Source organism: Alosa pseudoharengus, unplaced genomic scaffold (genome assembly GCF_046254945.1).
Source record: "Alosa pseudoharengus isolate Yale_2024_CS ecotype anadromous, Long Island Sound unplaced genomic scaffold, YU_APseudo_1.1 YU_APseudo_1.1_scf_5, whole genome shotgun sequence".
Classification (NCBI taxonomy): Eukaryota; Metazoa; Chordata; class Actinopteri; order Clupeiformes; family Clupeidae; genus Alosa; species Alosa pseudoharengus.
Genome location: NW_027468837.1, coordinates 11,662,594 through 11,678,342, shown reverse-complemented (window position 1 = coordinate 11,678,342; position 15,749 = coordinate 11,662,594). Strand labels below are relative to the sequence as shown.

General features: G+C 45.4%; 1 protein-coding gene across 2 annotated transcripts in view; it reads right to left on the bottom strand.

The window, feature by feature from the left end:
* Positions 1-1,364: 1,364 nt before the first annotated feature.
* The window catches only part of mtss1 (MTSS I-BAR domain containing 1), a 96,630-nt gene continuing 82,245 nt past the window's right edge, over positions 1,365-15,749 (bottom strand). The window contains exons 12-14 of one of the 2 annotated variants that reach the window (XM_076269322.1): positions 7,815-7,971; positions 5,928-5,954; positions 1,365-4,304 (exon numbers count right to left, since the gene is read on the bottom strand). In XM_076269322.1, the coding sequence (XP_076125437.1) occupies positions 3,166-4,304; positions 5,928-5,954; positions 7,815-7,971 (1,323 nt within the window). In that variant the 3' untranslated portion in view covers positions 1,365-3,165. The remainder of the gene's footprint in view (positions 4,305-5,927; positions 5,955-7,814; positions 7,972-15,749) is intronic. The other variant, XM_076269323.1, reaches the window with a different exon arrangement.

The following is a 15,749-nucleotide window of genomic DNA, read 5'->3' as shown; positions in this document are numbered from 1 at the left end:
CCTGTACACAAACCACAACGATACCAGCGACATGGGAGGATGAAAAGATGCAGCACAACAATGGAGCTGGGCCATACAGTGGATTGCGGCGGTGAAGGTAACCGGATCGGTGGCGACAGGTGTGAGGGTGAGGTGTCAGGTGAGGGGGACGAGGAGGAGAATGGAGGAGAGTCTCACGGAGGAACACGAGACGGCAGAGAGAAAGAGGGAGCAAGAGATAGGGAGGTGAAGAGAGAGGGAGAGAGAGAGAGGAGAGAGGGAGAGCAAGAGGTTAATGCAGTGTGTGTGCCAGCATGATCTCTCGTTTCAGTCCAATTCTCTGATGACTGGCCAGCCAGTTTTGTTGTCCTTTTGAAAAGAGCTGTTCTAATGGACGGCACTGTCAGAAGGAGGAGCGAGAGTCATGGGCAGGTCCAGATTAGCCCCGTAGCTGACTGACTGTGGGCGGCTCATTTCTCACAGTGAACTCCTTTAATCTTTAATATCAGAATTAAAATAAAATCAGCAATGATGTGTGCACTGAATCATCAAAGCAATGCTTTGTATTCAATACATTTGATCTTTCCCCCCCAGGCAGCTACTGTTGTCTTATGACTGTATGTACACATCGCCGCTGACTTGAGCTTTGAAGTTACAGGAAGTCATTCATTTTCAATGGAAGCCAGCTTCTCTCGGCTGCAAGAAGCGGCAAATCCGTCAGCGTCGCGTTTTGGGCATGTTGAGCAACCAGAGCGTCAAGCAGAAAGTTGGTAAACTTTATGGTAATGGTTCAGCAGCAAACGACCAGCAACATAGAATGCTGCCACGTCAAAGCGGCCAAAGCACCAAAAGCTTCCCCGTACTTTTTGACAAGCGTCCTTGACAGGGCGGCCAGCGCTTCTTTTGCAGCTCAAGTTGGCGGCAGTGTGTACGTACAGTTATGAGCATGTTCAGATCTAGCACTGAATATTCCAAAGAATTTGGAATGAATCAAAAATGTGTATAACATGCACTGTAAACTAAACAATACTTTTAAATAATAATAATAAAAAATCTGTACAATCTTTGGTCTCAGACTGTTGATCAACAGTCAAGAATGCTTAGCCTTACCCTTTGTGTGGAACACACACATGTGCAGACACAAACACATAGAGGCAAGCAGGAAGAGGGAAAGACACAGTGAAGGTTAATGGTCAACATCAGTTTCACCCACATTCAAATGAGCACGCCACATACTTAGGCATAGTCACCCTTTCCAAAACATACAGCACCCACATACACACACTGAGACAGACAGACAGACAGACAGAGAGACACACACACACTGATGAATGTTGTGTAGAAGAAAACAATGCCTTGTCAACACAGAAATCGCTTGATACCGGTGAGGATCTCCGATCAAATGGAATTTATTTACTGAAGAAGAGGGGGCCCTCAGTAGCTGGGCTTCGTCTCAAATGCAATAAACAAGTAAACAGCAAAGAGCAAAAGACAAAAAGAAAACAAAATTAAAAGAGCAAAGGCAATATAAAATAAAATAACATTGATGCGACTAAGAGTCATGATAAACACAAAAAGAACTAAGAAGGTTGTGAACAACGCGCCTGACCCTCCGCCACAGCATCGAGAGCTCGATTTGTGTGTGTGTGTGTGTGTGTGTGTGTGTGTGTGTGTGTGTGTGTGTGTGTTTGAGCACCTCTGACTGTGTGTACGCGTGGATGAGACGCCAGGTTGGGAGAAGGAGCCTGTGTGTGTACAGGTCAGAGGGGTTTCTCATTGGCCAGTGGGAGTGTGTCATAGGAAGGCCACTTCCTTAGTCAGCGCAGCCTCGACGTGGCCTCAGGAGGAGCAGTGCATAGGCCTCCAACACAGACCCCGCTTTCAAGAACCAGCTTAGAACGTGAGAATCGTTTACTTCAAAGAGGGGCCAAGGGGCAGACATAGGGATTTTTTTTTTTTTTTAATAAAAAAAAAATGTGTCCCAACAGCCTCCAGAAAATACACACACAGAAAAAAAAGGACATGTATGGAACTTCATGAAATTGATTTGGCTATTTGACAGCTTGGCCTGAAAACAGAACAAAACTCAAAATAGCACCACATTTAATTAAGAGAACAGGACGTTGACACCCCTGGAATAAAGCACTTAGAGAACAACATAAGAAAAATCTTTACCTGAAACGATTTGTCGGGAGGATGCCACTAAGCCAATAAAATAAAATTAGAACTAAAAATGAACAGAACACATTCAAAAGAACAGGCTTGCCCCTGGTCCGAGTTGAAATAAGCCCTCCTAACCACAGGGGGCAGTGTGCTGAGTGCAGACCACTGGCTTTGTCTCTGTCCAAAAACACAAAACTGCCTCTTTTAATCACTTTAAAAACTCTTACTCTCATTGTCCAACTAAATCGCATCTTTTGACCGTCATCCTTTCTCTCTTTCTTGCTTAGCGCCTTCAGCACCTCATGTGCTCGCCTGTACGGTCAGCAACATGACCCCAGCTGAGCGAAGTTGGGCTTCAAAGGCAGAGCTCCAGACGTTTTGATACCCAGTCCAGCTTCTGTACAAAAATAGATAACTGGGAAAAGACGCCAGTGCTATATTACCAACCAAAAATAAAATAAAAACATCAAAACAAACAAAAAATACAATACACACTTTCTCCAATAGAACACTAATATATACAGTTTCTGACCAGAGGCAAGGGTAAGACTAAATAAGCAAGGCCATTTTTCATCATTTTTTCTCAATGACAATATAAACATATAACTTCTATATATATATTTATATACTGTATATATATCTTAAGCTCTGGTGGTCTATATATATATAGCCAACAAGTTTTAAATTATTGATCAATAAGAGGCAACATTCATACGGACGACTGTCTATGCTTGACACCTACGACATTTGTTTAGCACAGTGCAGTTTCAGAGAGAAACTAAAAATCCCAAACAAACATCTTTGTTTTTTTCTCCCTCTCTCGATTTCTATTAGACCTTTTGGGACTTTAATTATGAGGACACTACTGAACCAGACCTCCTCCTTCAAAGGCTCAATGTTTCTGTCCAGGAACATGAAGGAGGAAGGATGAGGAGGAGGAGGAGGAGGAGGAGATCGATGAGAGGGGTTGCGTAGAGGTACCACGCTGCTTCGCACTAACGCGGGTGCCAGCGGGCGCCGGCTCTAGTTGAGATGGTTTGGGGCGATGGCAGGCGCCGATCGGTCGTTGGTGATTGTCCGCCTCAGCCTGACCCCGCGGCGGATCATGGTCAGCATGTCGCCGCCTCCTGCGCAGGCCTCCGTTGGGCTCGTGCCCTCGTCGGGGGACTCGGGGCCTCCGACGCCAACCTGCTGCTGCTGAAGCGGTAACAGCAGGCCTGGGGCGCCGTGCCCGCTCTCGACCGACAGGCCCACGGCGTTGACTTTGGCGTTGAGCAGGGTGTGGTCAGCCTGGTGGGGGTAGCCTGGCGGCAGGGGCATCTGCTGCTGCTGGTAGTGCATCTGCTGCTGCTGCTGCTGCTGTTGATACTGGTGATGTTGCGGATGCTGTTGCTGTGGATGATGCTGCTGCTGATATTGTTGTTGTTGATGTTGCTGCTGGATGTGTTGTTGTTGCTGATGCTGCTGCTGAATGTGCTGTTGATGCTGCTGCTGCTGCTGTTGTTGGTAGTGCTGCTGCTGCTGCTGCTGGTACTGCCTCTGCTGCTGCTGGTGCAGGGCGAACTGCTGCTGCTTGTTGAGCTGGTACAGCTGCTCCGTGCTGTTGCCCAGTGGCTGCTGCCCGGGGTACAGCGAGTAGTAGGGCGACGCCGCCGCCGTGTTCAGGCTCTGTGTGGACTGGCACAGGCTGTGGCGCGAGTGGGTCGTCAGATCAGGGTGGCCTCCTCCTCCTCCTCCTCCTCCTCCGCCGCCGCCCCAACCGTCCACGGGCACAGTGGCGGCGTCGTCGTCCGGGCCGAGGCCCACGGTGGAGGCGGACGGGCGCAGGGGCACCTGGGGGGTGCAGATGGGGATGGGCACGCCGCCGCTGATGGTACCGCGGCGGAAGCTGGGCTTGGACGAGGGCTTGCGGCGGATGGTGGCCACGTGCGGGCCGGCCCGCTGCTGGTGCTGCTGCAAGGCATGCTGGGAAGGCGGCTGAGCCGACGACTGCAGGGGCTCGGGGTCGGCCAGGAGGCTGACGGTGGACGCCGGCCGCTTGCTCTGGAACAGCTTGCGGTACTGCAGACTCAGGTCACTGTTGCGCGGCACCGTGCAGGACTTATCGAAGTCCGTCGGGCTGCGGCCGTCTTCGCCGCCGTGCAGCGAGATGTAGTCGTAGTCTGAGAGGTCAGGAGGATAAAAAAAAAAAGAGGTAGGAGAAAAAGGGAGAGAAGAAAAAAGAAAAGGGGGAAAAGACGATAAGATTTATACTTCCCAACACTAAGCCTTTGTTATAAGTCTTACTCATGTGGGATGACACGGTTGTTCCATGAGATTTTAACACACACAGAAACAATAGAAACAATGAGAGCATTTATGAAAAACTAGGGGGGAAAAAAACAATAAACCACAATATACGGCGCCTTCGCCCTTAAGTGGAAAATATTACTTGATGCAGGCCTATAAAAGGCCGAGGCGCTAAGGCTGATAAGTGCACTGTAACTGGCTCGCGCCAAGCGGGAGTTTGCTTTGGCACGGACGGGCAGTGGGGAGGCCCTGGCGAGAGTGTGAGTGGCTCCGAGAGCTGGAAACTCGGGGCGATGAAGGGGGGGGTCTTAGGGCGCAGGCAGAACATCTGACTGCGTCGACACCAGCGCAGACAAAAGCAGTGTTTGAGAGCAGGTCACTGCCATCAGACTTGAGACGTCACTGTCCCCTCACCCTTGACTAATTGCCACACAGCCCACACAAACAGCCTCTAACACACACACAGCTCTATTCCTGGAACAGGAAGCTGACACACACTGGATCGGTGAAACACTGAGCTTATCAGTTGATGAGGAAAAAAGTCAGGAACACCACCCACCCATAGACGTATGTGTGTACACGTGCACACACGCACACACAATTTCTAGGCAATGGTGTGACATACAGACCCTTACAAGAACATTAATGCCTTTAGGGGGCAATTTATCTGTAACGACCAACACACACACACACACGCACACGCACACACACACACACACAGACGCACACACACAGACACAGACGCACACACAGACACAGACGCACACACACAGACACAGACGCACACACAGACACAGACGCACACACACACAGACGCACACACGCAGACGCACACACACAGACGCACACACACACACACACACACACGCACACAAAGACACACACACACACAGACGCACACAGACACAGACGCACACACAGACACAGACGCACACACAGACACAGACGCACACACACACACACAGACGCACACACACACACACACACACACACACACACACACACACACGCACACACACACACAGACGCACACACACACACAGACGCACACACACACACACAGACGCACACACACACACACAGACGCACACACACACACACAGACGCACACACACACACACAGACGCACACACACACACACAGACGCACACACACACACACACACGCACACACAGACGCACACACACAGACACAAACCCGCATCTCCATCTCATCTCCATCCTCTCTGCACTCTAACCACTCAGTAGAAACTGCTCTGCCCACATAAAGCCCAGTGTGGATCATTCCCCCCAATCGCTCTCTGAGCAGTCGAAGGGCATGGCATGACGTGACTTCACAGCACAGATGTCCCGCTGACGGACATTAGGTGGAAGGACGGCTCACCAAGCCCACTGGTGAAAAGTGCTGGGTCAGTATGGAGTGGTGGACAAGGGAATGGATATGAATCAGCACAGGAAGATATATATATATATTTATATACACATACTCCAACCTACCATAGAGTGGAGGTTCTTTCTTTACGGCTGAAAGAGAATATAGAGGCGTGTTTTAAACTGTGGTCCAGAAACAAAGAGATCACGGGTGTTGATGTAGATGTTGTATTTCTCAGAGTGGGATGTAAATGCAGGAGTGGACGCAGGCGGGCGGGGGTGTGGCAGACGCCAGGTGGGGTGGGGGGACGCATCCACACACAGGTCACACAATAAGCTAGCAAAGGAGGGTGGTGGGGTGGGGTGGGGCGGGCTGATGTTGATTGACAGGTGGTCATCAGCATCATCATTATTTGCCAACAGGCTTCATGCAGCATTGCTTGGGTGATGCACAGCCTGCACAATACTTGTGTTTTGATGGAAACACTCATTTATGTGTGCAAATGTGGACTTTCATACGGGTTGTTTAGAGTCATAGATATAAACATATGTACAGGCTGTGTGTGTGTGTGTGTGTGTGTGTGTGTGTGTGTGTGTGTGTGTGTGTGTGAGCAGTAGGGCAGAGCGTTAGCGTCTTAGCGTTGAACTCTGCTGCAGAGAGACTGTGAAGTCTCTAACGAGATGGGCTTTCTCAGGGTGACTCAGGCTGAGAGGAGTCAAAACACAAACTGCCTCCACAGATGGTGTTATGAGATCCAAACTCAATGCTAATGAATCTGGCAGCGAGGGGACTGTTTGACTTCTACAGTAAACAATGACTGGTGTGGGAAATGCAGGCAGAAAAGTCCCTTGTGGACTTTGTGGACAAATACTTCTGGGTATATGTATCAAACTGTAGATACATGAAAGGGGGGGGGGGGGACTGTGTTTTCGGTGTGTGTTGGGGGAAAAACAGTGGGGTACGTGTAGGGGTACGTGTGCGTGTGTGTGTGTGTGTGTGTGTGTGTGTGTGTGTAAGTAAATAGACCTCTGACATTACTAAATGACACGGCAATTTTAACCAAAGCTTTTGTTCTGAGGAAATGATCCGTCACAAAAACCTTGGTGTGAAAACACTCCTGTATGTGTGAATTTGTGTGTATGCATGTGAAATTGAGTATGTGCATGTGTGTGTGTGTGTCTGTTTGTGCGTGTGAACATGTGCGTGAGTGTGTGTGTGCTACAGAAGGCTATGACGTGAGCAGATGGAGAGATGAGAAGTTTCGCAGGATTCCATACACAAACATGCTGCGATCATGGCCATGAGAAACACAAATAGGAAAAGAAAAAGTCCAGGTTGAATGAGAGAAAGAGAGAGAGAGAGAGAGAGATAAAGAGATAGGACAAGAATGAGAGAGATAGAGAACAAGAGTGAAAGAAAGAGAGGAAGGAGAGAGAGAGAGCGAGAGAGACGTGGTCTGTGACTAAAAAACAGACTGACTAAGAAAGAAAGAGAGAAAGAAAAAGAAAGGAGAAATAGAGAGAGAGCGAGCGAGCGAGAGACAGACAGACAGACAGACAGACAGACAGACAGACAGAGAGAGAGAGAGAGAGAGAGAGAGAGAGAGAGAGAGAGAGAGAGAGAGAGAGAGAGACGTGGTCTGTGACTAAAAAACAGACTGACTAAGAAAGAAAGAGAGAAAGAAAAAGAAAGGAGAAATAGAGAGAGAGCGAGCGAGCGACAGACAGACAGACAGACAGACAGACAGACAGACAGACAGACAGACAGACAGACAGACAGACAGACAGACAGACAGACAGACAGACAGACAGACAGACAGACAGACAGACAGACAGACAGACAGACAGACAGAGAGAGAGAGAGAGAGAGAGAGAGAGAGAGAGAGAGAGAGAGAGAGACATGCAGCTGGATCCAGCGGTTCAGGCATACGTGGAGGGTGGAGGTGCAGCAGCACGGTTGGGGTGGGGCTGTGGTGGGGGTGGGGGTGGGGCTGAGGTGGGGGTGGTACTGACCGTGGGAGGGGATGGTGTCCTCGGAGCAGGAGGGCGTGGTGGTCTGGGTGCTGTAACCGCTGGAGCAGTGCAGAGAGTCGCGGCTGGTGCGCGGAGCGTCCGAATTCAGGCCCCCACCACCCAGCGTCAGGGCCAGCTGCTCACGAGCCGACTGTGGCTGACGAGAGAGAGAGAGAGAGAGAGAGAGAGAGAGAGAGAGAGAGAGAGAGAGAGACAGAGAGAGAGAGAGAGAGAAAGAGAGAAAGAGAGAGAGAGAGAGAAATCAATATTTAGGTGGTTATGTATCAATGTTGTCTTAATAAATGGTGGAGCATGTGCCAAACCACATGGCAAGAGCCTCCATTAAACCATCACCACTTAACAAAGAGAGCAGAAAGGCATACTTTACAGAAGACCGCAAGTGAAACTGACCAACTCTTAACACACATGGAGTGTTTGAACAGCACTAGCATAACACTCATGGAGTGTTTTTTCTAACAGCACCAGCATTAAACAGAGGCAGAAAAGAAGCAGGTCAGGCTGAGCTGAGCCGAGCTGTGAGTGTGAATAAGACTGTGAGAGCTGTTGGTCCTGTGCTGCCACCACAAGCTGAGTCTCAGGCATTACATGATGCTATGACCTGACTCATTATCACCTCATTTATATGGCAGAGGGCACACTGGCATCACATACACTGGCATCACGCACACACACACACACACACACCTCATTAAAATGGCAGAGGGCAACCTGGCATCACTGCACCTCCAACCCAAAACCCTGCTGAGTCATCATGTGCTTTGGTGACACAGCAGCATGCTGAGACTGCGGTGACAGCATTTACAAGTCAAATATTGCGGAACAGAACCTGTCTTACATGTTATGCTTCCTCAGACGTTAAGCTCTTGTTTAAAACTCAGAACTCAACGTCCAGTCTAGAGCCAAGTGGTCCCAAAGAAAGGTCTGCATGTATTCCATTATGAACTAACTACCTAAAAGCAACTATCTAAAGCTACCTAGAAAGACACCATTCCATTATGAACTCACTACCTAAAAGCAACTATCTAAAACTACCTAGAAAGACACCATTCCATTATGAACTAACTACCTAAAAGCAACTATCTAAAGCTACCTAGAAAGACACCATTCCATTATGAACTAACTACCTAAAAGCAACTATCTAAAGCTACCTAGAAAGACACCATTCCATTATGAATTAACTACCTAAAAGCAACTATCTAAAACTACCAAGAAAGACACCATTCCATTATGAACTAACTTCCTAAAAGCAACTATCTAAAGCTACCTAGAAAGACACCATTCCATTATGAACTAACTACCTAAAAGCAACTATCTAAAGCTACCTAGAAAGACACCATTCCATTATGAATTAACTACCTAAAAGCAACTATCTAAAACTACCAAGAAAGACACCATTCCATTATGAACTAACTACCTAAAAGCAACTATCTAAAACTACCTAGAAAGACACCATTCCATTATGAACTAACTACCTAAAAGCAACTATCTAAAACTACCTAGAAAGACACCATTCCATTATGAATTAACTACCTAAAAGCAACTATCTAAAACTACCTAGAAAGACACCATTCCATTATGAATTAACTACCTAAAAGCAACTATCTAAAACTACATAGAAAGACACCATTCCATTATGAACTAACTACCTACTGTATAAGCAACTATCTAAAACTACCTAGAAAGACACCATTCCATTATGAACTAACTAGCTAAAAGCAACTATCTAAAACTACCTAGAAAGACACCATTCCATTATGAATTAACTACCTAAAAGCAACTATCTAAAACTACCAAGAAAGACACCATTCCATTATGAACTAACTACCTATAAGCAACTGGTATAATATGGATTGAGTAAAGATCACCACCACACACTGGTATAATATGGATTGCTTATTTAGAGCGAATGACTTGCTTCACCTTCAGCTTCTTCAGGTTCGCTCTCTGACTTCACAGATGGTGCGGGGATGATCTTTACTTTTGATACCTAAAACTACCTACCCTGAAAAAAAAACTTGCATGTTCTGCCAACAGCCCAGCTAGCAACCCTTTCACTAATAAAAAGCTTGCCGCTAGTTGGAACCACACAGGTGTTTATCTGCCACATTCCATCAAAATGAATGGGTGGATCTTACCAACACTAGTTACCTCTGAACACAGGCCTCAGAAAAGGACAAATGGTCAATATTAGGGATGTCCCGATCCAGCTTTTTTCACTTCCGATCCGATACCGATATTGTAGCTTTTAGCATCGGCCGATACCGATACCAGCCGATCCAAGCATGTATTAAAGATTAAAGATATTTACTTATTTTGTTGTTATACTCATGTTGAAAAGGGTTTTACTCTTAAGAACAACTAGCCAACTTAATTAGGTTAGTTTGAATAATCCACAATGGTTGGTAATGAGAAGCTGACCTGTTTATTCTTAACAGGGTTAAATAAACACAAAATAATAAATAGTCAATTAACCACACAAACTGAATTCGCATCAGTGCTCTGCTCTTGAACAACAAAAGTGTAAACCAAGGCTTAAAAAGCCATCAGTGCAAACAATATTGTAAACTGTATAAAAAAAGCAAAACACACAGAAAAGCTGAGTAGAAAATAAATAGTCAATTAACCACACAAACTGAATAGGCATCAGTGCTCTGCTCAAGAGTGTAAACCAAGGATTAAAAAAAGCCATCAGTGTAAACAATATTGTAAACAATATAAAATTATATATAAAAGCAACACACACAAAACCTGAGTAGAAAATAGTCAAACTAGATGTACCGCAGAGCGGTACAAAATATGACCGCCACCCAGTCCAGCACATTTTTTCCACAAAAATAAATCACGCTGAAAGGCCTATATGATTCTAACGGTCTCACTAAATTGCATTATCCACACTCAATTCTCACTGGTATCTGCTAGACAACAAGTACCAAAACATCATTAGTTCAAAGATTTCACATGTAAAATTCATTTTATACAACCCCACCCCCATCTTGCCTGTTCATGATTCTGAGAAATTCTTGAATTGTGTGCATGTGTGCGTGTACACGTTTATGTTTATGTGTGTGGGTGTGTGTGTGTGTGTGTGTGTGTGTGTGTGTGTGTGCGTGCTTGTGTGTTTGCCTGCGTATGTGTGTTTGTGCATGTGCATGCATGCGTACATATGTCTACTGTGTGAGTATGTGTCATACGTATGATTACTGTGAATGTATGTGTGTGCGTGTGTATCTGTTTATGCACATGTGTGCACATGGAATGGGTTAACATGACCCCTGGAGGCAAACATACGGAAAAAATTGGTCATCCTAGGCCCTACGGTTCACTATTCACAGAAAACTGTCTGCCCTACCCTCCTTTCGGGGGGTCCAGTACAGCGGGGGGGCTACAGATCAAAACGAAAAACGATGGTTCCATGCTATCCATGTGGGGTTACATGCCCACCAAGTTTCGTGTAGCCCGGTCTTTCAGTGTCCTGGGAATTCTTGTTGCTGTACGGTCACTAAATGTACACATAAATCATTTTATTGTAAGGCCCCCCATGAACGAAAGTTCACAAAACTTGGCATGCATTCGGAGGGTGTCATAATGATCCTACACTTTCAATTTCGTGCAGTTTTGACCATGTCAGCCAGAGATATTGTGATGAAAACACCTAATTTTTTGCTTTTTAATTTTTAACTAGGTGGCGCTATACATGAAATAAGTGGTAATGGGATGGGTTGACATGCCCCCTTAGGACCAACATACAAAAAAAAAGGTGGACCTCCTAGGCCCTACGGTTCTGGAGATATTCACATAACAACCCAAATAACTGTCAAGCCTTCTACAGTATTGCTATCTCCTCCACACTTTACTGCTCCATCTCCATACTCCCTTCAATTTCTACTGTTTGCCCTGGCTGCAGTCTAAGCATGATGGGGAGATTCTTCTTCACAAAGGTGATCATTTCAACATGCTCAGGTGTCAGCCTGCTCCTGTGCTCATCAATGGTAAGTGAGACTGCGCTAAAAAGCCTCTCACTCTTGCTTTTTAAAAGCGAAACTGATGCAACAAGTGGTCTGGGTTTGCTGAAGTAACCTAGGCTACAGGCTGCATTTATTACAGAAAATCAAGCAACATAGCAAGTAGGCCTATCTACACAATTTAGAGACAAGTTTACCGCGACAACAGCTGTCACACAATTCACATCGTCGTAGGCTGTGCGCCGATGCACAGACTAAACGGTAAAATAGTTATGATAGCCTACTGAAAGCTTCTACCCTTTTGGATGTGTAAAGTTGTAGGCCTAGGTGCACTTACTTGTTAGCGATTGACCAGGTTGCTTTTTTAAATGAAATGCGTTTGTTAGGCTAGCCGATTGTAAAAATAGGGAAATTAAAGTGCGTGCTGTGCCTATACATTACACAAACAATCTTAAATCGCGAAGATAACATTCGTTAGACAGGCAAAGCTGTCAGCAGCAACATGCATAACAGCCTTAACTAGATGTACCGCATAGCGGTACAAAATATGACCGCCGCTCAGTCCTGTACATCCATTCCGCGAAAATAAATCATATTAATGAATTTGTCTCCATCTTCTACTCCATCCCCCACTCTTGAAACTTTTGTGTATGCTTGTTTGGAATGTGTGTTTGCACACATTCCGCACACAAAGTAGCCTGCTGGCGCTGCAAAGGTGAATAGATTTGTTTCTGGGCCAAAAAATTTGTAGTATTGTTATAAAACCTTTAAAATCTCTAAACAATCACAAGTAGGGCAGTTCATCACAGTCCATCCATTGCAACTGGACTGATGAAAGGTACACCTGTAGGCTACATTGTATTTGGGAAAAGCAGAAGGTAGCAGCATAATGTATTTATTTATTTATTATTAAACAAAACAATCCCTGTCAGTTCCATGCAGTTTTCAACAGCTATCAAGAAGAGAGGTCACGTCATGGATTTTTGTGAATGTTTCTTCTTCTACATATGCATAAGTTTAGTCATCTACAGTAGTTCAAATGATATTCAGCTTTATTGTCAATGCACAAATTAAATACCAGTAGTCTAAAACAAAATGCCGTTTTACCCAGTGGTTCAAATAACTGACATGTCCAAAAGGGCCTTCATGAAATGCGTTGCGAGACTGTTCACACATTTTAACTGGCAAAGTTGAAGAGCTACTGTCCGTTATTGTTTGTGCAAATAATATGCTGATTCATGTTTCCTTGCATTTTGCAACTATGAGGTCCATGGTTAAGCTCAATCTTTTGACGCAATCTTTTGATTTTCACCCAGCCTAGTCCATGATAGGCGCCCGATAGAAATATTGTTTAATTTTGCGATTGAGATATCCACGCACTGGCGCCCCCCTGCGACGTGTTCGCCCCCCGGTTTCAGAGCTATTCTAAATGCAAAAATGCATAGAGGGAGTTATGACAAAACAAACTTTAAGCTATATAAGGTAGGCCCTATGCTAGGCCTATTACACAACACTTGTCACTAGGCTATGCTGGCGACCCAAATAAAATCTCCTTTGGAACCAAGAGCTGCCACCTCTTGGCGAAAAGTTAATAGTTTTGCATATCAGTAATACATTTCACGTAGATCACGGAAAGGGCGAATGAAGTGGACACTTGTAAATGGAACCCAACCCACTGTACAGTAGCTCAAGGTCTGTGGTTAAGCAGCCATAATGAAAGCGTTATCATTGTTTGGATACTTCACACACACGTGTTTTTTAATCGCATAGACTACAACTACCAAGCTGGAATCAAAGCACATCGACTCCCCTCTCACACCCTAAACACGCACTTCGAACAAACAAAAAGCGCCTCAGTCTCACGGAATAGCCATAAGCAAACTGTATCTGACCGGTGTAACGTTGGTACTAAATCATCCATCGCAAAGAATGATTTTTGTAGCACGTGCAACAAATATGTGTAAGTACAGCCCTGTCCTGAATACATCTCAACGTGCGCTCTAAAACATCTGGTTTAAATGGAGATGTAGATCATCACGGGTGCGTTGTTAATAAATCTACATTGCGGCGAGTTGACACAAATTATTCACTTTGACGAATTTATGTAGTTTCAGTTACTTTACTTTGAGCCATGCTCTTCCTTACTTGAATCACCTTTGAAAATAGAGGATTGTAGCCTATATGGGTGTTTGGGAATGAGCGTTGACTCAGATGCTTTTTGAGACTTTGAGCAGCTAAATGTCGCAGCCCGGTGTTTAGGATGCATCATAGACAGGTTATCTTTCAGGTAGCCTATATATTTTCCATTAAAAAAACATCACGTAGCGAACGTGTTGTGGCTAACTCACTTAGCTCCTGCTAGTAGGTTATGGTCATAAGCAAATGAGATGACCGTCGAAAGATACAATTAGTGCTTTTATCAATTTGCTTGGTAGCCTATAAACGCATTTATGGTTTTCTACAAATACATCAATAATGAAATTGGCCTCCATCACTCAACCATGCTAATTGTAACATTATTTTACCTACGTTCTGCTATTGATAGGATTAGCGTAGCATACCTGCAGTAAAAAACAAGCATGTCCGATAAACATTCTCAGATTTATTTTGGCTTCAAGAGGAAATGGGAATTACATGTCATGCAGAAATCATCCTACCCTTAGACGTTCTCTACGGCAAACTACAGTCTTGTCCTTGTAGGAAGCGTAGTGTCTTTTCAACCCACTTTAGATTAACTTCCAACAAAATTAGTCTCACTGCAACGATGCGCCATCTAGTGGACAAACGACTACGTGACGCCAATACTGGAAATGCAGCCAAATTATTATTATGATGAATATGTGGTTTTCCTTTAATCCTACTGAATGTGTAATTATGTATCGGCCGTTCTAATTGCCGATACTGATGGAATACGTGCCTGTGTGTGTGTGTGCGTGTGTATATGTGTGCACCACTATCTACAGGCCAATGAGTGTACAGTCACTAAATGTACACATAACTTAATTTTTTAGACCCCCCCCATGGATGAAATTCTACGAAACTTGGCATACCCCAAGAGAATGTCAGGTTAATCATACACATACAATTTGGTGCAGTTCTGAACATCTTTACTGAAGAGAGGGGCGATTAAAGCAGAATGATATTGCATTTTCATTTTTTACCGGGGGGGTGCAAATCACAAATGAGTGATTATGGGCTAGGTTGATGTGGGCCCTTGAGACCAACATACCATAAAAATGTCTTCATCCTCGGTGCCACGGTTCAGGTAGTTATTAAGGAAAAACTGCATTTTTTGGGTTTCGGGGGGCCCAGCGCGGAGGGGGAGTGGCCCCCGGGGACCAAACTAAATTTTTCCGTAAAAGTCTAGTGGGGCTACATACCCACAAAATTTCATGTGCCCCGGTGTTTCGGTGCCCCGGGTATCGTTGACCAAAATTTCAGGAAGTAGATGACGGGGGGAAAAAAAAAAAAAAAAAAAAATGACAATCCCTATATGACCGCTTCGCTAGCTTCGCTAGCGGCGGTCATAATAATGTGAGAGGGTCTCGCGGACACTCTCGGTCGCGGTTAACATTAGGCTATATTAATTCAACTGTGACATTAAATGTTTGCTCGATAACTTTAAATTCTTAGTGGGACATGCACAGACAAGTGGGATGCTGGACAGGTCGCTAGGTGTGCTGAAAAACGCGGACCGGATTTGGGGGGGAAAGCTGAAAAAAACTGGAATGGATTACCTACATCGGTGTGCTGAAAAACACGGACCAGAGTTTTGAAAACAAACTGGATCGGGAGTCCGGATCGGGATTTTCCCGTGCAGGCCGATATGCATTTTTTGCTAATATCGGCGGCCGATCCGATCCAAATATCGGATCGGGACATCCCTAGTCAATATAGGCCCAACTGTGAACGAGTACAGGTGGGAGCAAGAGGACAGGGAGGGGACAGACAG